Source organism: Syngnathus scovelli, chromosome 21, assembly GCF_024217435.2.
Source record: "Syngnathus scovelli strain Florida chromosome 21, RoL_Ssco_1.2, whole genome shotgun sequence".
NCBI classification, from domain to species: Eukaryota; Metazoa; Chordata; class Actinopteri; order Syngnathiformes; family Syngnathidae; genus Syngnathus; species Syngnathus scovelli.
In genome coordinates, this window is record NC_090867.1 from 8671471 (window position 1) to 8693491 (window position 22021).

Consider the following 22021-nt stretch of genomic DNA (forward strand, 5'->3'; position numbering starts at 1 on the left):
CTAAGTGATTTGTTGAAGCAGTAGGGAGTTTCTGCTGGGGTCTGGATTGGAGTTACACACACAGACCGGACCCTACCGTGTATGAGTGGCATTTGAGGAGACGGAAAAAGGACCCCCCCTATCGCAAAGAATCTACATGTCTAATATTTAGACATGTTCAGCTTTGTGGATATTCGGTTAGCGCTTTTGCTCAGCGTTGCTGTGCTGGTGGTGAGAGGTCAAGGCGAGGATGATAGTAAGTATCCCTCTATAATATTGATATTTTCTTTTCACGGTGGGTCCCCTATCAGGATTGGACAGAGCCTTGGAAAGGGACGATGAACGTTATGGACGCCTTTTTGGGGTTCTCTTGGAGGTCCGTTTGAGCAGGAGTGGATTGTGTGGGTTGGTTTTTTTTCCCCCCTTGGCGTGCACATACACGCTCAGTAAGCGTCCTCCTAAGGGAGTGCAGCTGCATCTCCTCTCTCTGACACATGTTTAGGTTCAGAGAGAAAAAGACACTTTTTATTTGAAGGACAGGGCTTACTTTGGTCAGTTTAGGAGTAAAACCTAACTTTGCACTACATTTTGTCACTTTGGGAGAAAGTCGCCAAACTCGGATAAACGTCTTAAATTAGGATCACTTCTGCAAAGATTCACTAAATTCTACCAAAGGAGCATCCTTACGCTGTTCCTTTATTGTATACGTTGAAGACCACCCTCATAGTCAATTTGGATTAAAACTTACATTAAAATCGGCTGTGATTTTTTTCCCCCAAGACAGGTAGATTTTAAATGTAGAGGGAAAAACTAAATCTGGTGTAAATTCTTCACAAGTCGTACAGTTTGGAAAAAGCTGGGTGGAAGGAGGGGAGACAATGGAAAAATTGCTGAGGTGTGACGTAGGCGCGTCAATTAATCACAGAGTAGGAGGAGGGCGTTCTTTTGTGGGGAAACAGCACCTCTTAGTGGTCAATTTTGGTACTGTCGCGTCTTTCCCTAATTAAAGTTCTCAAACGCCCACTAAGAGTAAAATAAGGGTCCACTTGCTGTTTGTAATGTATGAAACCTCACTGCTAGTTATTTTTTTCCTCTTTTTATCACAAATGATACAAATTTGAGGCTTAAATGTGGAATATTTGTGAAACGTTCTGTTCCCTGCCTTTATTGATTCTGCCTGTTGAAAGTATGAAAAGGGTTGAAGGCCCCACATATAGCAACTAAGAATTCAATCCTGTAATGATGAATGTATTGAAATGAACATTTAAGGCTTAATTTGGTGCTTTTATGTGGGAGAGTGTTTGACCAACACGTTGTTATCGCTCAGGCACATTTGGCAGCTGCACACTAGACGGACAGTTGTACAACGACAAGGATGTGTGGAAACCAGAGCCGTGCCAGATCTGTGTTTGCGACAGCGGCACAGTGATGTGCGACGAGGTCATCTGCGAGGATACTACCGACTGTGCCGACCCCATCATCCCAGAGGGAGAATGCTGCCCCATCTGCCCCGACGGTACGAATTCTCCCTCCGTACCCTCGGCCCCCCTCGGCCTCAATACCTTTACTTTTTTTTGTGGCGACAAGTCGGGGTCCGAGCATTTGTGCGAGCGGCCTAACAAAATGGACGTCGACCTTGCACGCCCCTTGGGGATTTTCGTAGGTCTTTATGTACGCTTAGCTTGTAAATTTGGCAAATATCACTTTCTTCAAAAGTACTAATGGTAGATTTATTTTTTCCAATTTGGAGGACGATATTCACAAACGATATACAGAATTGCAAACATGATTTACTAAACACTGTAAATACTGCAATGAATTATACTTTTAACAAAAACGGCTAATGATGATCTGTACGAAAACAGATTTTGCAAATGATAAACAGTACAACTAATATTTTAAACAATAAACCGGGCGATACCAAAGTACACAAAAGAGGAACATACGGATATGAAATTGGTAATCCGACTGACGACAAAGTTTGTAATAGGTCAAACTAACAAAAACAGATCGGGAATGATACACCGACCGACAACAAAGTTTGCAAACAATAAATCAATCAATAAATCAAGTCATATATAAGGAGCTAACATTTTATATGGCACTTCTGCACTTTTCTAATATGACCGCCTCTTTTTGTCTTCTATTTGGGCACATTTTTTATTTTTTAAAATTTCAAAATTTTAATGTCCAAACTGGAATTTTAGCTGCATGGTCACAAAACGAGGCCCAAGGCTACGTGGCTTCCATTCCTGTCAATTGATGATTTAAAATGTCATAATTATTCCTGCACATCATATTTCTGTATATTGCTATAAAATGCTACCATCAGCTATAATTGTGTAGCTTTGAGATGCTAATTACTAGCTTCAAAAGCCAAGCAAAGTTGCATAGTCCTATCATGTGGACATGATGTAACATTATATTATTCCTTCTCCTTCCTTAGGACCCGTGGATCCCCAAGAGGTACTGCTACCTTTTATTGATCCCTCATCAGTATCAATGCATGTTTCCTGATTAGCTTTTCCATGCTACACATGTCCACATAGTCTCACTCTTTTATTTTTTGGGGATGTTTGTAGGGAATCAAGGGAGACGTTGGCCCCAAGGGAGATGTGGTAAGTTATGCAAATATGTTGATTATTCTTTATAATTATTGTGTCATAATATTATTCAATCTGGTTGTCAACGTCTATCTAAAACATTTGCTGGTTACTTTAGGCCCCCCCACCCCCCATTCTGGCCCCTTTGGCAAAAATTAAAGCCTATTAATATGCAATACTCTATCGGATGATGTCATCGTGGCTATGGGATTCAGGTCACGAGTTCACGGGGGCATTAAAAGTTCAAAGGCGGTGACTTTTTTCCAGTGGTAGCACCGCAACTTGTCAGTTGAAGGTTTTCAAAAGAGGTTTCAGTTGCACACCTTTGACTCAACTGCATTCAATATACATATTACGGCAAAGTAAATATACTTTTCCACGGCTAATGGCCCACCTGATATCTTTCTAGGGTCCCATGGGTCCTCCTGGAAATGATGGAATTCCCGGACAGCCTGGACTTCCCGGCCCACCAGGTCCCCCTGGCCCCCCTGGCCTTGGCGGAGTATGTTGGATTCAAATACAGTCGCATTCAATGAATCCTGAACATGAACTGTTATTCATACAATGTTGGCGTTATACCTTCAAAGCTCAGCAGCTAATTTGTTATCTCTTCCTCCCTTGACAGAACTTCTCTCCTCAACTGAGCTCTGGCGCTGGCTATCACACCAAGCACATGGGCGGCCCACAAACGCCCGGCCCCATAGTATGATGGCTGTTCATCTAAATAAGCTAAATCAGGATACACTATGAGTCTCAATGCTTGTACTGACTTTTCACTCACCTTCATCAACAGGGTCCAAGGGGTCCTCGCGGTCCTGCCGGACCTCCCGGACCTGCTGTGAGTATACCTCGAGTCTTTGACATGCTTCTTCATTGTGGATGTTGTTTGGTTAATCTTCTGGATTTGTTGTCCATCAGGGTCCTCAGGGTTTCACTGGTCCCCCAGGAGAGCCCGGTGAGCCCGGAGCTTCTGTGAGTATCCCTCAAGCTTGCTTTCAGCACTCACCCCGACCTGCTGTCGCCATTTACGCTTCAATGTCGTCGTCACTTTGTGCTGCAGGGCCCCATGGGTGCTCGTGGTCCCACTGGCCCACCTGGAAAGAATGGAGACAATGTAAGGGGTTTATTCAAATGCTCATCTTTTAGTTGTCCTCAACACAACACAACACGTGTACGAACCATGTCCCCTGTGTATCGGTAGGGTGAGGCTGGTAAAGCTGGACGCCCTGGTGAGCGTGGAGCCCCTGGCTTGCAGGTAAGTCATCCCCCAGTGGGAACAGGGGCAAAGATCAGGTGACCAAAGTTCTTGGTTGACAACTTCCTCCTGCTGCAGGGTATCCGTGGATTCCCCGGAACCCCCGGACTTCCTGGCATCAAGGGACACAGAGTAAGTTGAGAGGATACGGTTAGGAGCGTCCTCATCATGTTGATGTTAAAATGTTGAATTTGATTGCAGGGTTTCAGCGGTTTGGATGGAGCTAAGGGAGATGCCGGACCTGCCGGACCTAAGGTGAGTGGAAGGATGCGAGGATGGAGCCTCCCGATTTGCTGAGCCGTGTGAAACCATCTCTTGTCTCTGTCTACAGGGAGAGGCTGGTGTCCCTGGTGAGAACGGCGTCCCCGGAGCCATGGTGAGTTTTTGTCTCCCCTCCATCGATACACTGAGCGGACAAAGCCGAAAATGTTGTCTTCATTCTTCAGGGTGCTAGCGGTCTCCCCGGTGAGAGAGGCCGTCCCGGACCTGCTGGCCCTGCTGTAAGCGCTGCGAGCTCCTTTCGACACGTTTTGACCAAAGTTGGTATCGACTCTGTGATTTGACTTGGATTTGAAAACTTCCAACGCAGGGTGCTCGTGGTAACGATGGCAACGCTGGCCCTGCTGGACCCCCTGTGAGTCTTTGTCTTTTTCACTTGCAGGTCACCTGTCTCTTTTAGAATTGTCTGCTAACATCCTGTCTTCATATTTTAGGGACCCACTGGACCTGCTGGACCCCCTGGATTCCCTGGCGGCGCTGGTATGAAGGTAAGTCACCCAAAAGAGGACGTTTCATGATTTGCACTTTTGGTCTTCATGTCCTATGATGAGTTATCGTCTGAAACCTAATCTTCCATAGAAATCCAAATCTGGAATATGAAAGCGGCAATTAATCAAAGATTAAAGCAACTTCGAAACAGAGAGGGTCTTAGCAGGTTCTTTGTTGCCACGAGATTAACATCCACCAGTTTGTCGTTAGCTCGTTAGCATGGAAGAACGCTAACATCAAGGTTCAAGGAAACAAACACTTTTGTTCAGCCTGTGGATGGATTAGAATGTACGACTTACGTTAAATATGACATAACTCCGTGTTCTTTCTCTGCTCAGGGAGAGACTGGTCCCCAAGGAGCTCGTGGAGCTGAGGGAGCCCAGGGAGCTCGTGGTGAGCCTGGTAATCCAGGACCCGCCGGAGCTGCTGGAGCTGCTGTGAGTTTAGGCCACTCTTCTACATTGCCATCTACATTTCACATGGATTTAAGAAAAAAATTAACTGCGGTGTTGGTGCTGCTTCCATAGGGTGCTCCAGGAACTGATGGTGTTCCCGGTGCCAAGGGTGCCACTGTAAGTATGACATTCACAAAATACATCAGATGGGGACCCAGTTGTGACATCTGCTCTCGCTATTCCACAGGGCCCCGCTGGTATTGCTGGTGCTCCCGGTTTCCCCGGTGCTCGTGGTCCCGCTGGAGGTCAGGGTACCGTTGGTGCTCCTGGTCCCAAGGGTAACAATGTGAGTAGACAACAAACGATCATGGTTTTTGGTTTTGACCGGCATATGAGATTTACCGTTACCGTGTTTTTTTGTCATTAGGGCGACCCAGGTGTTTCTGGTCCCAAGGGAGAGCCTGGTGCCAAGGGAGAGACTGTAAGTTTCAGTAAACAAACGTGAACATATCATCACCCTTCAAATGATATGATACAATAACAAAACATGCCTGATGCTTTCTTCTTTAGGGCCCAGCCGGAATTCAGGGACCTGCTGGCCCAGCTGGTGAGGAGGGCAAAAGAGGAGCTCGTGGAGAAACTGGTGCTGGTGGACCCCGTGGACCTACTGGAGAGCGTGTATGTCTTCCTTGTTTTTGTTTTTTTTAATATTTGATGATCCCTTATTTGTGCCACCGAAACCTCAAGCACACAGTAATGTTGTCTTCTTGTTCTCCAAGGGTGCCCCTGGTGGCCGTGGTATTCCTGGAGCTGATGGAGCTGCTGGTGGCAAGGTGAGTTCGTGGCTGACCCCCATCTTTGGCTCCCATCTTTGTATTGCTCCATTAAGTCTTTCCTTTGAACCTTCTTCGACGTGGTAGGGAGCCCCTGGTGAGCGTGGTGCCACCGGCCCTCCCGGACCTCAGGGAGCAACTGGTGAGGCCGGAGCTCATGGCGCTCCTGGCGCACCTGGATCTAAGGTGAGTACTGCTCTGTTTGACTTTTCGTCCAACATTTGAGCATAGATGAGGTCCAAACATGGTGAATCTTTTCACAGGGTATGACTGGTAGCCCCGGAAGCACTGGCGCTGACGGCAAAGTTGGACCTGCTGTAAGTTCAAATTCATTCGGCAGACGCCTTGAGCTCACGTTGGAAACGATGCTCAACTTGGTATCTAATCTTTTAGGGTCCCGCTGGACAAGATGGCCGCCCCGGACCCGCTGGCCCCACTGGACCCAGAGGACAGCCCGGAATTATGGGATTCCCCGGACCCAAGGGAGTTGCTGTGAGTGCAAGACTGAACATTATTCTCCTAAAAGTTGGTTTGCGGCCATCGGATGCTCACGCTCCTTTTCATTTGATTAGGGTGAGAACGGCAAGGCTGGTGAGAAAGGACCCGCTGGTGAAATGGGCGCTGTCGTAAGTGCTATTATTTGATTTGAGGTCAGATTGTGCGCTCGTCTTCATCCACGCAAAATCAGACGGACCTTTCTATTCTTCTCAGGGTGCCCCTGGCAAAGATGGTGATGCTGGTGCTCCTGGCCCCTCTGGCCCTGCCGTAAGTATCAAAACAATTTCGTGTCACGTTGTCAAAACACAAAGACAGGCAGTGAGGTCTCTGATCACCTGGTGTTCCTCAGGGACCTGCTGGAGAGAAGGGAGAGGGTGGTCCTGCTGGACCTTCCGGATTCCAGGTGAGTTTGAGGACATCCCCGTATAAACTGTGATCTCATCATTTTTGGTAGCAAGTGTTGATATTCTGCTTCTCTTCCTCAAACAGGGTCTTCCCGGACCCCAAGGTGCTACTGGTGAGACTGGCAAGCCTGGTGAGCAGGTAAGAATGAGAATGATTATCACATTATACTTACGTCACAATACTTTGTCAACAACTGTGTTGGTTGTTAACCCTGTCCTTCTTTGATTAGGGTGTTGCTGGTGAGGCTGGACCTTCTGGCCCAAGCGGACCCAGAGTGAGTATCCTGGAAATCAGCCGGTTCCTTCAACGTGATTGGCTCCTGACTAATCTCGATCCATTTTTCTTTCTTTCAATCAGGGCGATAGAGGTTTCCCTGGTGAGCGTGGTGCTCCTGGTGCCGGAGGACCAACTGGACCCCGTGGTTCCACTGGCCCTGCTGGTAACGATGGAGCTAAGGTAAATTGGAGAGACCTTTGTAGATGAGGTCCGCGAGGGTTCTAAACTCTGTCGTTTGAGTTTTCAATTCCGTCACACGCAGATTATGACTCTTTAGGCCTAGATGGACTCAAACATTAAAAAGTGCAATTAGATGCCAGGCAATATTGATTTTCTTACCTTGGTTTATCCTGATTATCTTTCCAGCTGGTTAAGAGAAATCAAAACCGTTCTGAGTTAGGACGTGTCCATTTGATGACCTACTGTTGGTTTAAATTCAATTGCCAGCCTCTGCAACAAATTGACAATGCTTCTGTTTCTGTGCGCAGGGAGAGACTGGTGCAGCTGGTGCCAACGGTGCCGTCGGAAGCCCCGGTATGCAGGGAATGCCTGGCGAGCGTGGAGCTTCTGGCCTGCCTGGAGTCAAGGGAGAGAGAGTAAGAATCGCTTCACCTCTTTCCCAATTGTGCCGTCAGTCCACATGAACACCAACAAGATGAATTTTTTACCTCTCAGGGTGAGCCTGGTGCCAAGGGAGGTGAGGGTGCCCTCGGCAAAGATGGCCTGCGCGGTATGACCGGACCTATCGGACCCCCTGGACCTCCTGGTGCTCAGGGTGAGAAGGTAAGATCGCTTTATTCTGATTGCCCAGATGGTGGTCTTCTCTGCCACATCCAAGGACAGATAGCTAGTGCAAGTCAACAGCACCAACGATTTTTTTTTTTTTTTTACGGTCAAGCTGATTTCTTTTACATGTGGTTTTAGGGTGAGCCTGGCCCAGTTGGAGCTGTTGGACCTACCGGTGCTCGTGGTTCCCCTGTAAGTTTTTTGCCAATCATTCAAAAACCAGATACATTTTATGATTTGTGTCAGACATGTATTCTCATGATTTTTCATACCTTCAGGGTGAGCGTGGAGAGGCTGGCCCAGCTGGACCTGCTGGATTTGCCGGACCCCCTGTAAGCACCTCTCTTTATCCAAACCATCCATCATTTAAGGATGGCCATGATTTTTTAACTTTTTTTTTCCCTTCAAATTTTAGGGTGCTGACGGTCAACCTGGTGCCAAGGGAGAGACTGGTGCTACTGGCCCCAAGGGAGATGCTGGTGCTCCTGGTCCCGGTGGACCTGTTGGACCCGCTGGACCCCAGGTGGGGGTTACTGTTTAATCACGTGGAAATGAACTCCTAGTCTTCATTGTGATAGTGTGCCTCTAGTCTCACCTTCAAATGCATGTGTTCACAGGGACTTGCTGGTCCTCCTGGTGCCAAGGGTGCTCGTGGTGGTGTTGGCTCTCCTGTAAGTATATCTTGAGAGGCTTTGTGTACTGGACTTGCTTTCAGTTCCATGTTTCATCTTCTGTGTTGTTGTGCAGGGTGCTACTGGTTTCCCTGGACCCGCTGGCAGAGTTGGACCCGCTGGCCCCGCTGTAAGTGCTTCTCACCATTTGACTCTGAACACCTGTTGTATCAGCAACGATATGACCTCACGGTGTGTCTCTGCAGGGTGCTGCTGGACCCCCTGGACCTGGTGGCCCCGTTGGCAAAGATGGCCAAAGGGGAGCTCGTGGTGAGACTGGTCCCGCCGGTCGCCCTGGTGAGCCTGGTGCTGTTGGTGTTGTTGGACCTGCCGGAGAGAGAGGATCCCCTGGCTCCGATGGTCCCGCCGTAAGTAGACGCACTTTATTCACTTTTTACATATTGCCTGTTCTTTGTCGGCTCGAACTGACCCAGTGTGTCCTTCTTTGCAGGGTGCCCCCGGTGCACCCGGACCCCAAGGTATTATTGGAAAGAATGGTAATATGGGTAGCCCTGGAATGCGAGGTGCCTCTGGGAGCGCTGGTCTGCCCGGACCCGCTGTAAGTGTTCCTCAAAAGATCACTGAACTCGGATCATTTTAAAATGTACACCGTTTCTCATCACTCCAAATGTTTTGATTCAGGGTGAGCCTGGAAAGCAAGGACCTGGTGGACCTGTTGGTTCCCGTGGACCCCCTGGACCCGCCGGACCCCCTGGACTCTCTGGTGCTCCCGGAGAGGCTGGTCGTGAGGTATGAGCTGCTGTTTACTTGCTCCCAATTCAATTCTGATCACTTTGGTATTTATAAGCTAGGTCGTTTGTCTACTTTGTCAAATAACATCCGACCAATTTTTCACAGGGAGCTCAAGGACACGATGGTGCACCCGGTCGCGATGGACCTGCTGGCGCTAAGGTTAGCAATCTATTTTTAAATGTACTTTTCAAAACATTGTAAAACAGTTTGTAATTTGCAGAGTTGTCTGACTGAACGTGCTTTCTATAGGGAGACCGTGGCGAGTCTGGCTTGGCTGGACCCCCAGGACCTCCTGGTGCTCCCGGTGCCCCCGGAGTTGTTGGCCCATCTGGCAAGACTGGCGATCGTGGAGAGCCTGTATGTGTCACCTTTACTGAAATATCGACAATCTCGCCGTCCTCTAATTTTCCAGTGCGTTGACATTTGAACTATTCCATTCCTCACTGCTAGGGTCCCGCTGGTCCTGCTGGTCCTGCTGGCCCTGCCGGTGCCCGTGGTCCTGCTGTAGGTTCCTCATTCCCTCCCTTTTTTCTTTGTGCGGACTGGAAATGGTAAATCAGGTTCCCACCTCCATTTGACTTTTTGTCGTAAAGGGACCCGCCGGAGGCAAGGGAGACAGAGGAGAGACTGGTGAGCCTGGAGAGAGAGGCCACAAAGGACACAGAGGACTCAATGGCATGGATGGTATACCTGGACCTGCTGTGAGTACCATTTCCATGCATCCATCACAAGACTCCTGGCGAGAAGGCTTGGCTCAGTCTGTGATCATTTCTTGAGGGATGAGATTCTCTTTGCATGCTCATGGTGGCTTCTTCTGACTCCAGGGTCCTTCTGGAGAGAGAGGACCCGCTGGAGCCTCTGGACCCGCTGGACAAAGAGTGAGTACAATCCGTCCTGAAAAGTGTGGTAGTCTTGTACGGTGGCTTTCGGGAGATTTCTTCATAATGTTTTTTTTTTTTTTTTGCTCCATAGGGACCTGCTGGATCTCCCGGCGCCCACGGTAAGGATGGCATGAACGGTATGCCCGGACCCATCGGACCTCCCGGACCTCGTGGTCGCAACGGAGAAATGGGACCTCATGTAAGTTTCTTTCACATGCTTGATCTTTCTCCTTGAATCTGAGAGATTTCTAAGCTCCTGTCATGTTTTCTAGGGTCCTCCTGGACCTCCCGGACCTCCCGGACACCCTGGTTCTCCCGGTGGCGGATTCGACTTCATCAGCCAGCCAATTCAGGAGAAGGGACCCGATCCCTACCGCGCTGGCCATTACCGCGCTGACGACCCCAGTGTTCTCCGCGATCGTGACATGGAGGTCGACACCACCCTGGAGTCTCTGACCAAGAGAATCGAGAAGCTGAACAGCCCCGACGGCACCCAGAAGAGCCCCGCCCGCATGTGCCGTGACCTGAGGATGAGCCATCCCGAGTGGCAGAGCGGTGAGTGGGCATCCAGAACCTCCCTAAAAATGATCTTGTGCACTCAATAGTGGTCTTACAAATTATTCATCTCCTTCAGGCACCTACTGGGTGGACCCCAACCAGGGCTCCCCTCTGGACGCCATCAAGGTTCAATGCAACATGGAGACCGGCGAGACTTGCGTCTCTCCCAGCCAGTCCACCGTGCCCATGAAGAACTGGTACATCAGCAGAAACCCCAAAGATAAGAAGCACGTCTGGTTCAGCGAGTCCATGACCGGTGGATTCCAGGTAAGACCAGATGGATTTTTTGGGGATAAGCGCAGGCAAGCTCAGACGGTGTGGATTACAATATCTTCTATGACCTCCACACAGTTCCAGTATGGCACCGACGGAGCTGATGCCGAGGATGTCAGCATCCAGATGACCTTCATGCGTCTGATGGCCAACCAGGCCTCTCAGAACATCACATACCACTGCAAGAACAGCATTGCCTACATGGACTCAGCCTCCGGCAACCTCAAGAAGGCTCTGCTGCTCCAGGGCTCCAACGACGTGGAGATCAGAGCCGAGGGCAACAGCCGCTTCACATACAGCGTCAGCGAGGACGGTTGCACGGTAAGCCCCGGACAAATTTCCAATGCCGAAACGTGAATGTGATGGTTCTGAGCCTTTTTGTCCCCCTGTTTTTTTCCGTCCACAGTCACACACTGGCTCATGGGGCAAGACAGTCATTGACTACAAGACATCAAAAACATCCCGCCTGCCAATCATTGACATTGCTCCTATGGATGTTGGTGCCCCTGATCAGGAATTTGGCGTTGAAGTTGGCCCAGTTTGCTTCTTGTAAAAAGGAGAGGAAAAAAAAGAGGAAGAAATATGGACATGACATTGTTGTTTTTTTTCTAGCAGTCATCTCTAAAAATCCTATTTCTTTTGCATTCAAAACTCATTCGGCCACCGTCGGTCCACACGCTTAAAACCACTCCACTGAAGACAATGATTTTTTTTTTTTTTTTGTTTCTTTCCAATCGTTTCTGGACTGCCACTCCACAAGGACACTTTAAAAAAAAAAAAACGAGAACAAATTTAGAACAAACCGGTTCGTTTACAACGGCAACAAGAACATATTTACTTGTGTAAAATGTCTCCCTTGGAGTTTAAGAAAAAATTATCGCAATGAAATACAGGTGACTTTTGCCGTTTTTCGCCCCCAACTGCGGAAGGACATTAAGAAACAACAAATGATATGTACCATTTTTTCTTGGTGTTAAATAAATTGTAAAAAGTGTGACGTGTCTCCTTGTTGTAAAATTGTCCTAACGGAATGCAAAAAAAAAAAAAATCCCAAACAAAAGTGCACCTTCATTGCTTTGATGGCTACCTCAAAACAAGAAGTCACCGCCACGTTTTCTTTTTTTTTTTCTTAAAGGAAAAGGGTCATATTTTACACACAAGCCTAATGGGGAGCATGTAAACACGTCAAGGTGCTATTGAACCAACTCAACTTATTGTGATGGTGAGACGTTCGCTGTCATACTGTAATTTTGACCACTCGTATGCCCGCCGAACCCTTTTGGTGCTACTTAATTGACTCGTCAACTTGTTATCTTTGCCGTGCAATTGTTTTTTTGTAAACGCATGTCATTGTAGCTGAAAACAAAAGTGACCGTTTCAATTGACATCTCTTGGCCGTTGTTGTTCTTTTTCTGTCTCATCTTCACTAAAAAAGAAAACTACCACAACTCCTGCCCTGTTGTTTTTATATTGTTTGTTGTTGTCTCAAGAAGAAGAAGACAAAAAAAAAAAAAAAAAACTCAACCAGGAAGCAGACCCACTTCCATGGTTGAAAAAGAGAGATTGTGTACTTATGTTGTACATGTATAATAAATCAAGATGTTTTTAATTATTTTTTGCTGGGTGCTGAAATAAAGCATGTGAAGTGGTTCTACTCACTGGCTGACTTTTCACTGTCCTGTCGAGCAACTGTTGTGAAACCCAAAATGGCTGCCGTCTTTAAAGTTAGCATCGATCGGTGCCTAGCCGCACCAACTATTCCACAGCAGTTGCACTTGTGTTTCCTAAGAGCAGCAGTGAAAACAAAGCCAATTATTTTTCTATCATTCAATATAATAGACAATTTACTGATAATAACAATGGAGGAGGAGGCCGGGGTACTCGGGCACAAGAAGTACACGCACCCGTCAAACAGGAAAGCTGAAGGTGAGATTTTAAACTAAGAGCCTCAGAAATGTGAGGCAGTGTTATCCACTTGCACACCGCGCTGCCTCTTTTCAGTTTCATCCACAGAATCAAAATTCTTTTAGGATATTTTTTCCGAAACAAAAACGCACCTTCTAGCGGTAAACAGAGCACTTTATTTCTTAAACACCCATTTCCACAAATCTCACTCAAAAGCCCTGGCATCACAATAAATAAAAAAAGGACACATGTTTTGGACCTTGCAATGTTAACTAAATTACTCTAGCGCCCCCTGGTGGACGTTAAGCGCAATAAGCATTCAGGGTCATTTGTAACCTAAAATTAAGAGTTTATGTAATTTAAAATAATTTCCACCCGTCTATCTTAACCTAACTTGGACTGTTAACGATCAAAATCTCAAAACAGAACTTTTAAAAATGATATTACGATTAATATTGTAACACACTGATGATTAGAGAGAAAAACACTCACAAACGTTAAGCGCACACAAGACATTCCGTCCTCCTGGATCGACGCTCCATTGGTGCTTTTATTTCCTGCAGAGGCAAAGACAACATTTGTTGACTTTAAAGCATCAAGCAGTACGTGGGAACGAAGTCTCACCTTGGCATCGTGTCGACATTGGGGTCACTGCAAGGAGACGCAAATCAGGTAGGAAATGTGCTTTAAATAATATGTGGAGAAAAAAAAAAAGGTTCTTACTGCTGGGCCATGATGAGGGGCATACGGGGGCTGTCGGAGGGCGTCGCCTGGGCTCCTGTACGGCTGTCGAACATGGGCAGCGTGGAGAGCGGCGGGGGGACGCCCCGGTGGTCCGCCATGCTCCTCAACTCGTCAGTGTTGTCCAGAATGGTGTGGTGGTGGTACAGCTGGATCCTGTGCCACAGCGTGAAAATTAGGATATTGAGTCCCTGTTTATTGCTGGCTAGGTTTTTGACTTACTGATTTGTCCTTTCGTTCCTCTTGTCACTGTAAGAAAACATCACGTGGTAGTTAATGTGTTCACAAAGTAGGTCAAATGTCGCGCGGTTGAAAACGTACACGCCTTCGCGACGTCCACACATGATGTAGGTGAGCAGCAGACACAGGACGAGGGCCACCACTAGCGGCACAATAATAGTCACGAGGTAGTCCGGTAAAAAGTCCCGGTCCTCGGGGGACTTGGGTGGCTCGAAGTCCTGGCCGGCCTCGAGCACACCGGAGCCCAAGGTAGGCGCTGGCGGGCTCGGAGCCATCTGGGACAGATCAAACTGAAGGGGTGGGGGGGGGGGGGTGCAAAAGGGGTATTGCATGTAAGCTGTTGCGTTCCCCCCTGATACTCGCCACTCCACATGTCTCACCAGCTCAGTGCTGCACCAGCTGATACAGTTGCTGGGGATGCTGCAGAAGTTGCACTCCCCAGGAACCTTGACCTTGGCGCCCGTCGCACACTGCCGCTGATACTCTGGCGTCTGTACCTGCAGGAGGCAGCCTGAGAAGTTCTGCTCCGATCCAACCTTCACGTACACGCTGGCGCAAAAGTGAGGAGAGAAAAATAAATCAACTGACTGGTGGATGGGAAATAATAATGCCGTGTTACCCTTCAAAATGTCCTGCCAGCGGAAGGGGCACGCGGCCGCCGCGGTCCAGCGCGTTGGAGATGTTGACAATGTCCAAGGCCTCCGTGTCCCACAGCTTCTGCAAATCCTGCTTGATCTCATCCTGGACAGCAGGGGGCAGCACCTTCTCAATCTCTCGCAGCTTGATGAAGAACTCAGCCTGATAGGATGGGCTCTTGGCTAAGTGAGAGTGGGGATGGGATTAACATGAGTTCATCGAAAGTACAGTGGGACCTCGAATCCATCCTTTTCCTACCTGCAATCACGTTAAGGACAAGAATTTGCCTGGTGGTTTCATAGCTTCGCTTGTTGACAGCGTAAATCTGCCAGAAACAAAATGACAATATTGTTTTGCAAAGAAATTTGTTTTCTACCAGTTTGTTAGTTGAGGCAACCATTTTCATCCCATTATTTGGTTAACACATGATGCTGAAATAAAGTCAATCGCTTTGTTGACATTTCTGGAAAGGCTGAAAAAGCTTCTAAAAAATGACACAGCTTGCAATTTTCTCTCCTTGAATTCAAGAGTCCAGATACCTCAATGACGCTTTTCCCGGTCGACATCGGGGTCCCGTACAGAAAGCCGTTGTCGAAGGGATGCCTCTGGGTGAAGCGAAGCCACTCGGGAAGATCTGGGAAGTACTGCAGGTTGCACTTGAACACCATCGGGTCATCGTACAGGCGCCCCACTATACATGATGGAAAAAAAAAACTTGTCAACACTCACTAGGACATATTGGGGGGGGGGGACAAAGCACTGGCTCTTACGGTAGAGCTGGGACAGTGGCTCAAAGTCGCTCTGGAAGGTTTCTCTCATCAACTCGTAGGAGAAAAACTTCCCTGCTGGGATGTTGAATTTGATCTCCGCGTGAGCTGCACTCACAACTGTGTGGATGATTAAACACAGTAGAAATCACAACATGAGTGTCAAAACCAAGGTACATGTTTTTTTTTTTAACATAAAAGACAAAAACTTGCCTGTTAGAAGGAGAAACCAGCTCCTGCACACTGCCATCTTGTTTTGGACCGTGATTGACAGCTACAAGTGCACAGTAAGAAAGACTGGCCGGGGTTATTTTGGTCACTCCCGCCTCCAAAGACATCCAAAGAGGCGGTACTCTTCAGGCTGGTGATTAAAATAAATACAATTGAATTGTATTGCAATTACAATAACATGCATTTACTCAATAATGGGGCGTCAGGAGGTCATTTGAAAGGACTTTGGAGACAGAGGGCCATGGCATACAAGGGTCATGGTCCCGTTGCGGGTAAATTCTATTGGAACCCGCCGGCGCTAGGACCCAGCGGATTCTTCTCCTCCATGCAGCGGCGGCTCTCTGCTCGCGGAGGAGGACCAGGCAGAAATCTGCTGCTCGCCGCAAGAGGAGATCAAAATGATGCTGCCTTTAAAAAGGGATTAAAACGTAAGCAATCTGTCGTCAAGCGCGCTAAAGCCGCCGAGTCTCGTCGCTGCTCTACATTTCGCGTTCAACTGTCATTTGAACGATCGCGACAATCGTGCAAGGATCACCGTTGCAATTTCGCGCAAGCTAATGACAGATGCATCGTGCCCACTTTCTCCACAGCAGTGCATGAGATCTGCAGCGCGGCGCGGTGCGGCGCGGTGCATGCAGGCCTTGAATGCAATCTGTTGTTTTCGTCTCGATCCACCTGCCCCGCTAGCCTGAGCGCATCAGCCGCTCGCCGGTGGATAATACAGCTTTGCAAGGAGTGAAAGAGGGAGGGAGGGAGGGAGGGAGGGAGGGAAGGCATGCCGTCGCAGAGCATCCGTCGCGACGCCTGAGCGAGCCACCATGATGAAGACGGAACCCACTGCCAAGAGCGCCGGCTCCACGCTCAGGAGCCCATCCCCGCACAGGAGCGCCTATGAGGCGGGGATGCAGGCCCTCAAGCCCGTCCCCGACAACGCCGCCAATGGAGATGTGCAGGGCGGCCCCCGGGGTCGCAGGTACGGCTCCAACGTGCACCGCATCAAGAACATGTTCCAGCAGCTGCAGACCACCACGGGCGAAGCCGAGACAGAGGAGGGTGCCAAGGGGAGCGACAAAGCCGTGCGCCTCTCCCTTCCTAGGGCCGGCAGCCTCAACGAGAACGTGGACCACAGCGCGCTGCTCAAGCTCGGCTCGACCGTGTCCGAACGCGTCAGCAAGTTCGACACCAAGCCCGAGAACGGCCACCAGCGGGCTTCGTCGCCCAGCTACTCCAAGCTGCAAGAAACCCGCCGCATTTTTGAGCAGCAGCAGCAGGAGAAGCTGCAGCAGCAGCAGCAGCAGCAGCAGCAGCAGCAGCAGCAGCAACAGGAGAAGGTGCAGCAACAGGAGAAGGTGCAGCAGCAGCTGCAGCAGGAGAAGCTGGCCACCACCAGGGTGCTGCTCAAGCCGGATAAGGCCCCCAGCCTGCAGGAGGGCAGGCTGGACATGATGGCCCGCTTCAACGGCAGCACCGAGTCCCTGGACAGCCTGGACGCCAGCGAGGCCGTGTCCCCCACTGTCAGCCAACTCAGCGCCGTCTTCGAACGGGCAGCCGAGCTCCGGAACAACCTGAACCGCCTCTCGTCCACGCCGCCGCTCCCATCCAGGGGGGTCAGCGCCAAGGTGGGCGTGTTGAACTCGAAAATAATCACCAAGAGGGCGAGTGCCTTGGTCTCCAGCAACCATGGGGATGACCAAGACGGGCCTGCGAGGAGCCTCCGCAGGGGGGCCGAGACCATAAACGGGGGGCAAAAGGAAGAGGCGCAACAGCATAGGTCAAAGACCGTGTCTGATGCGGGCGTGGAGGCCAAGGCAGAGCAACTTGAAGAGGCCAGCATGGTGGCGCGCTTCAACAACGGAGATGCCACTTCACCGGGCCTGGAGGCAGCAGAGGAGGGCAGCCGGACGCCGAGAGACGACGGCTCGAGCCAGGAAGAGGACGAGGACGACCGCTACGAGGCCGAGTCCAGCTGCGTGGAGATCGCAGGGCTCCCCGTGGAGGAGGAACCGCCCCCATCGAGGAAAATCCGCTTCAGTATCGAGCCCATCAAGGTGAGTTCATGATGGTATTTGTTCTTCATTTCTAGAACAGTCCAAAACCATGCACATTAGGGTTACTGAAAACCCCAAATTGGATAAAGTCCATCTTTTTTTGACCTTTAAGGTCAGCATTTTGGTAACTAATGAAGTACTGCTATGATATGTGTACCTAATAATGTGGTCAGTGAGCTACTTATACGATAATGGACAAGTCAAGCTTGCTCAGAGTTGACCCCGAAATGTCTTGACGAAGGGAAACCCTCCCCCCGTCTTCACACTGTACCCCACAGAGGCCTTTGTTATGGAGATTGATGTAGTGTGTGCGTGTCAAAGGAGCGTCGGGGTCAAACGCAGGAGGAGGGGGGGGGGGGGGGGGGGGGGTTATTATGCTATTATGTGACTCAAATGTCACGCGTCCCCGTTGCATAGTCACTTCTATGTCGCTTACCAAACAGGAAGTAACCATTTTTAGCGCCCGCTTCCTGTCGTCGGCAGACAAAAGAGTCTTGTTGCGGCGATGGCGGGTCTCTAAAAAAAAAAAAAAAATTAAAAAGTATGTTTGGGGGTAGGGTTCATACGCAATTCGTCGCTTTGTCATCAGTGTGCTGTTGTTGCCGTTTATAAAAATAGAAACTCCGCCGCGAACATCTCGTTGAGCTCGTTTGCTTTGGAATTTGTTTTTTTGTTTTTCTCCTCACATGTATGCAACTTCAACGTGATGGTTCAAAAGGGATTGTTTTGGGGTAAACGCTTGCATAATAAGTCGAATTTTAGAGCTTATAACTTATCTAGTGATTACGTAAGCATGCAAGGGTATGTCGCAATCAAATCATCAAGAAGATTTGGGAAAAAAGACATTTAAAGACAAATAAGGGTTTTTAAGTCACAACCTAGTCCCAGACTGAGACTTCAACTAAATTCTTGAGGAATTTTTTCTTTTCCAAACGTACTTGGCAAAAAAGATAAGCACACATATTTTATTGGACAACAACAATGTGCCCCCTGCGACTTAATAATAAAAGTACTTTTTAAAGCTCCATGGTAAAAGAGGAGCTTGTTTTGTCTACACAAATAAGCAAAATAAATAAACAAGTAAGTTGTTACGTAAGTTGTCACCTGAACGAGTGGGCGCTCTGACACACACACACACACACACACATTCCACCGACACGTCACAGCGGGACAGAAACAAAAGCGAGGGCCAGTGCGACCTTGCTGATTATCTCGAACAGACGATGTGAAACTCAGTCCGAGTCGTCAATCTCGAACGGCGTGTTTATCGCTCGCCTCTGCTGAGCACCCACCAACGCTAACACAATCAACTGAAAGACATGACACCTCTTTAGTGGGGACAACAGACGGGCGATAAAATGAGTTGGGATATTTCAATTTTTTAAATAAAAAGCGCTTGTTTGCCTCACACTGACCATCTTTAGTTATTCAAATACGATGAAGACAGTGGCATGATTCTAGGCTCTGTCTGTCGCTGACCTTGATATTCTGCCGCTACGTCCCTCTCACGAGGTCACGGCTAAGCTGCCCATCGAACTGGCCTGCCAAAGCAGATGAACCCGAGTGCCATGCAGCTGACCATTATTTTATCTGTGTGTTCTACATGTGAGCTGCGGATTAAGCCCGCCCATTCTAGTTGGTGACGACATCTAATACGTTATCGACTTAATAACCATCGAATCGATGCTTTTATTCATCTTCGACAAAGCGCAACGGCAAATTCACCTGGCAGAGTTTGAGAATGACGGAGCTAGCGGAGAGGAATTTATTTCTGATGCTGGGCACCTTGTTGGCTCGATCCAAATATAGACACGATTGGTGAGGAAGCGAGAGCATCAATTGTTGGAGTGGGCGGAGAAGGTTGCAGAGGAAGTGACTGCAAGTTTACTCACTAGGATCATTTGAGAAAAAGATTCAGATTAACTTATATTATTTGTCTACATGTGTTGCTCCACCGTTTGTGTCCATGGCGTGCTGCATTGTTGGTTATCTTTCAAATAAATGGCCGAAACTGAAGCTAGGAGTGGCAATCGACATTAGAAGGAGGCACAATAGCACGGTTGCGACGAGGAACATTAGGCGAGTTTATGATGCGACTAGCGGGGGTGTTGGAGGCCTATTATGACGGCTCTTCGTCATATAAGTGTTGGTTGTCACTTGCATGCCGTTAGCAGTCTTGAGTGACGCCCACATAGACTCAAACCGGTTAGCGTCTGCGGCTAGCTGCAATTGTAGGACATCCCATACTGAAGAGGGAAGGGAGGGAGTTTCCTGGCCATCTGTTGGCTCCTCTGACCTACTATCTGTCACAACTGGAACGGCGCCCTTCTTTGGCACACACGCCGCCGCCCTCCTCCCTTGTAGCGGCAGCGGCAGCCTGCCTCTAATCCCACTGTTTGTCTTCTATGCGCAACAACATGTCTGCAGGCTGAGGTGAAAGTGTGACGCTGTTGGTTAGTCAGATGCGTGTCACCAACGTGCCAAGCCCACAATGAACACCTTAAATCAGGATGCCACTGTGTCAGTCAATGAGTAGACGAGTGTTGTGGGATGTATAGAAGCTTTCATTGTGTCGATGTGTGTGTATAATCCACATGCTTCTAATCCCGCTAAATACAAAGGTAACCTAAATCAAAAACCTCAGTCAGTGCTTGTCTGTCAGCATCATGGGTTGACTTTGGCCTCAATTTTTTGCAAAGTACACCATGTCTATATTATGAGATAAAAACAATTTTGTTTTTTATTTTAAAACTATAGCCGCTTCTAATTTTTTTTTTTTAGTCCAATTTTTACACAACGTGTTCATTACATTATATTCTATTTGTATTTATCAAGGCAAAATGTTTATATTTTAATTTCAAATGAAGAAGCCTTTGCTCCTTGTTGAGTGTTTCAGCGACGCATGCAAATACAATCATACTGTAAATCTCCGAGAGGAGAAGGCCAAGGGCGGGGCGGGGTGGGGGGGGCTGGTGCCAATTCTGATGAGCTTGCAGCGTTGCTATGGAGACGAAGAAAAGCCGTGTAACGCAGATGGACGCATTTGAACAAAGATCGAAAGAGAGATGCGCACACGACGTGAACACTAAAGTGTGAAAATGTCTCCGGAGTGAGAAGAAGAAAATGTTGAGGACAAATTGAGAGCGCTTGTGACGAGTCGGGCATGCGAGGTGCTGCATGCGTAATTGCCTCCTGTGTGTGCGCATGTGTGTGTGTGTGTGTGCAGCTGCAGGAGGCCTCCATTATTATGCTGGAGGTGTTTATGTGAACAGTCACACTGTTTAAAAAGAAGCAGAATGAACGTGGAATGTTAAAATACGCCTGTGTCGCTTTAAAACAGCTCTCGACCTCACCTGAACGAAATATTCATTTTCAAAATGACATGAGTGGAAAGTATTTGAGCTTTTGTTTAGAAATAAATCAAACAATACCGTTGAATCTAAAGTGCAGCGTGTTTGTGTCGTGCAGGTGTTTGCCACCTACCCCAACGAGGATTACGACAGGCGCAACGAAGACGTGGACCCCATGGCGGCGTCCGCCGAGTATGAGCTGGAGAAGCGGGTGGAGCGGCTGGACCTGTTCCCCGTGGAGCTGGAGAAAGGTGAGACGTGTTCCTAATCATCTGAGCACCTCGTGAACGGCAAAAACTTACCTCCACCCTTCCTCAGGGAGCCTGACCCCCAAGTTCTCTTACACATGGAGTATTCAAATATTTATTTATAAGAGATTATATTTAGAAGTGTGTACATGGCCCATCATTCTTGCTATAAGTGACTTAAAAGCTTTTACTTGAGCTCCCTTCTTGCAAGAGTAAAATGGTTTTTCATGCTAAAAAGTACAAAAAAAAAGTGTGAGGACAAAAATGAAAAAATATTTCTGTCATGTACTATAAATACTTTATTTAAAAAAAAAAGTATATAATTTTTCTTCTCTAAATCGCCTTTATTGAAATAATATTTTTAGGCCTATTTTTAAAAAAATAAAGCAGCAGCATACCTTTAAATGAAGCCAGCTTGCCTTGACTTCCAGATGAGGACGGCCTGGGCATCAGCATCATCGGCATGGGCGCGGGGGCCGACATGGGCCTGGAGAAGCTTGGCATCTTCGTCAAAACCGTTACCGAAGGGGGCGCGGCGCATCGCGACGGCAGGTGCGTTCCCGGTGTCACCTCCACAAACATCAACAATTGCATTTTAGAATGTGTGCTGCAGTGTACAAAAACATGGACACCTACAGAAAGTGCTTGTCGATGGTGCTCCGTGCAGGATCCAGGTGAACGATTTGATCGTGGAGGTGGACGGGACCAGTTTGGTGGGAGTCACCCAGAATTTTGCCGCCTCTGTGCTGAGGAACACCACGGGAACCGTCAAGTAAGATGATAAGTTCAAATCAACAATAATTTGAATAGAACATTATTTAACTTTTTTTTTTTTTGCACTTAAGCATCTTTTCAGGCCCTTAAATGCATTTTATTAGTGGCTAAGCGTCATCCTTAATGGAGTGCAGCCGTTCGGGCCTT

At 48.3% G+C, this 22021-nt stretch overlaps 3 protein-coding genes across 6 annotated transcripts in view; 2 read left to right on the forward strand and 1 right to left on the reverse strand.

Annotated features, from left to right (window-relative positions):
* On the forward strand, positions 1–11928 carry col1a1b (collagen, type I, alpha 1b). The gene is made up of 51 exons (XM_049759365.2): positions 1–235; positions 1307–1495; positions 2426–2445; positions 2562–2597; positions 2992–3084; positions 3208–3285; positions 3376–3420; positions 3501–3554; positions 3643–3696; positions 3784–3837; positions 3916–3969; positions 4039–4092; positions 4169–4213; positions 4284–4337; positions 4427–4471; positions 4551–4604; positions 4944–5042; positions 5133–5177; positions 5248–5346; positions 5428–5481; positions 5571–5678; positions 5780–5833; positions 5921–6019; positions 6097–6150; positions 6227–6325; positions 6406–6459; positions 6545–6598; positions 6681–6734; positions 6821–6874; positions 6966–7010; positions 7094–7192; positions 7501–7608; positions 7688–7795; positions 7937–7990; positions 8077–8130; positions 8214–8321; positions 8416–8469; positions 8546–8599; positions 8676–8837; positions 8921–9028; positions 9112–9219; positions 9328–9381; positions 9472–9579; positions 9673–9726; positions 9816–9923; positions 10047–10100; positions 10195–10302; positions 10376–10658; positions 10738–10928; positions 11013–11255; positions 11341–11928. Exons 1-51 carry the CDS (start codon positions 154–156, stop codon positions 11485–11487), a joined length of 4350 nt encoding a protein of 1449 aa, XP_049615322.1. The 5' UTR covers positions 1–153; the 3' UTR covers positions 11488–11928.
* sgca (sarcoglycan, alpha) lies at positions 11046–21539 on the reverse strand. Of its 4 annotated transcripts, XR_011086115.1 has the most exons (15): positions 21499–21539; positions 20986–21093; positions 17939–18018; positions 15437–15584; positions 15227–15343; positions 14996–15147; positions 14715–14781; positions 14440–14638; positions 14201–14369; positions 13902–14110; positions 13803–13829; positions 13563–13736; positions 13464–13490; positions 13332–13396; positions 11046–12718 (listed from the first exon to the last, which is right to left on the reverse strand). XR_011086115.1 is itself a non-coding variant. In XM_049759377.1 (12 exons), exons 2-12 carry the CDS (start codon positions 15471–15473, stop codon positions 13390–13392), a joined length of 1185 nt encoding a protein of 394 aa, XP_049615334.1. In that variant the 5' UTR covers positions 15474–15584; positions 15705–15854; the 3' UTR covers positions 12993–13389. The 4 variants fall into 4 exon arrangements, 1 of the variants encoding a protein (XP_049615334.1); XR_011086116.1 differs by lacking the exons at positions 17939–18018; positions 21499–21539 and having other exon boundaries at positions 20986–21095; XR_007489280.2 differs by lacking the exons at positions 17939–18018; positions 20986–21093; positions 21499–21539 and adding an exon at positions 15705–15854.
* LOC125991455 (neurabin-2) overlaps positions 16273–22021 on the forward strand; it is a 9046-nt gene continuing 3297 nt past the window's right edge. The window contains exons 1-4 of the mRNA XM_049759374.1: positions 16273–17502; positions 20971–21103; positions 21532–21652; positions 21768–21872. Coding sequence (XP_049615331.1) covers positions 16273–17502; positions 20971–21103; positions 21532–21652; positions 21768–21872 — 1589 coding nt within the window. The remainder of the gene's footprint in view (positions 17503–20970; positions 21104–21531; positions 21653–21767; positions 21873–22021) is intronic.